The sequence below is a fragment of the Photinus pyralis genome, unplaced genomic scaffold, assembly GCF_008802855.1.
Source record: "Photinus pyralis isolate 1611_PpyrPB1 unplaced genomic scaffold, Ppyr1.3 Ppyr1.4_LG6, whole genome shotgun sequence".
Classification (NCBI taxonomy): Eukaryota; Metazoa; Arthropoda; class Insecta; order Coleoptera; family Lampyridae; genus Photinus; species Photinus pyralis.
The window spans coordinates 33,201,444-33,202,995 of NW_022170663.1; the positions used below are offsets into that span (position 1 = coordinate 33,201,444).

The following is a 1,552-nucleotide window of genomic DNA, read 5'->3' on the forward strand; positions in this document are numbered from 1 at the left end:
AAATACAGCTGAATTCAGTGGTTATCAATAGCACTATCCTTGCATTTAACTTAATTCTGATATTTCATGAAGTCGACTCTTCCCGCCTTCCACAAAACTAGCACGTCACACGAAGATGCATATCCGTCTCCTTTTATATCTGACACTTTGGTTTATGGTCCAAAACTTAACAGTTCCACCAATCAATTTCGCTGCATACAGTCAGGGTGTTCATACTAAGAAATACTCACACCAAAAGCGATCTTCACCCTGGGCCAACATTTGCGTTTCTTCCTTGATTTTATTCGCAGTAACCATAATAATAGATAAAATAAAAGAATATTTGGGTCTATTTAGTCGGTAGTGGATATGATAAAGACGATCCATGCAAAAACGATAACTATTGCAAAATATGCAATTGGAAGCTTCATAAATGTGCTACAAGCAAATAGTCAGTGTATGTAAAAAAGCGGCAGTTGCGATCCATAAAAAATGCGACGAGCAACCATTCCCCATTAGGGGACGATGGTAGATGCTACTAAATCGCAGTCGACTAAAAAAACTGCAATCTCGGGTGCGACTGGCAACACTTCCCCGATACGATCTAATGGTATCTAATATAATAAATCGGCGGTCGATAGAAAATAGGCGGCCCGTGAAAGAGAGACTGGTGCTGCGAAAAATCTGATTCATGGTACATGCGACAAACAACCTTCCCACAGTACCGTCTAAAAATTGGTCGATGATAAATGGGCGGTTGATACAAAATAGGAGGTCCATGCAAAAGTGTTGCGAAAAATGTGATCAGAAGATGAAACGAATCAGGCGGCCCCTGCGGAAGCGGTGGATATTGCAACAATGCGCAGTCTCTTCCATAGAGGAAGATGTGACAAACAACTCTTCCTCATTCCGAAGGCTGTCATCATCATTATAAGTTCATATATTCAATAATTGAGATTGATCGATTTCCCCCGTATGCTAACGGCTCAAAACCGTTACTTTGTCTTAGAAACCATTTATGGTTAGGCGTTAGGTCTACAAAGTATAGTCAAAATGAGTCCAGAGTAGTCCTACCTGTATGTGTCCTTTGGTGTGCTTTAAGATGCGAACTTTTCGTGTAGACCTTTTTACATCCGAGAAATTGGCACTTGTGTATCCTCCTTTTCGAGTCGGGGGAATGGTCGATTCTTGCGTGTTTCGCGCCCGTCGGCGCCGCCGGCGATGCGGGCGACGGTGCCGCCGCCCGAGGTACCACTGAAATGTATCTGGTAAGTCCCGATGCACGTACTCGCACAATCGTATTTCGTGGAACACCCCCCATTCGTAAAACGTCCAGTTCGCCCGCACTCGAACTACCGTTGCTATGGCCCTGCCCGGATTCCGGACTCGAAGGTGGCGTTAGCGTTGTGGAATTCCTATCGACGAGCCTTAACTGTAACGGATCCGCGGTATCGACCCTAACCCTCTCCTCGTAGGTGTCCTCATCGTCCTCCTCGTCGTCTACCGGTTCTTGCTTAACTAACACAGCGCACGATAACGTACTGTCCCACGAATACGTCGAACTTGCCGAACT

General features: G+C 45.1%; 1 protein-coding gene across 1 annotated transcript in view; it reads right to left on the minus strand.

Annotated features, from left to right (window-relative positions):
* Positions 1–494: 494 nt before the first annotated feature.
* Positions 495–1,552, minus strand: part of LOC116174602 (Krueppel-like factor 7) — a 1,262-nt gene continuing 204 nt past the window's right edge. The window contains exons 2-3 of the mRNA XM_031492543.1: positions 1,054–1,550; positions 495–583 (exon numbers count right to left, since the gene is read on the minus strand). Coding sequence (XP_031348403.1) covers positions 495–583; positions 1,054–1,550 — 586 coding nt within the window. The remainder of the gene's footprint in view (positions 584–1,053; positions 1,551–1,552) is intronic.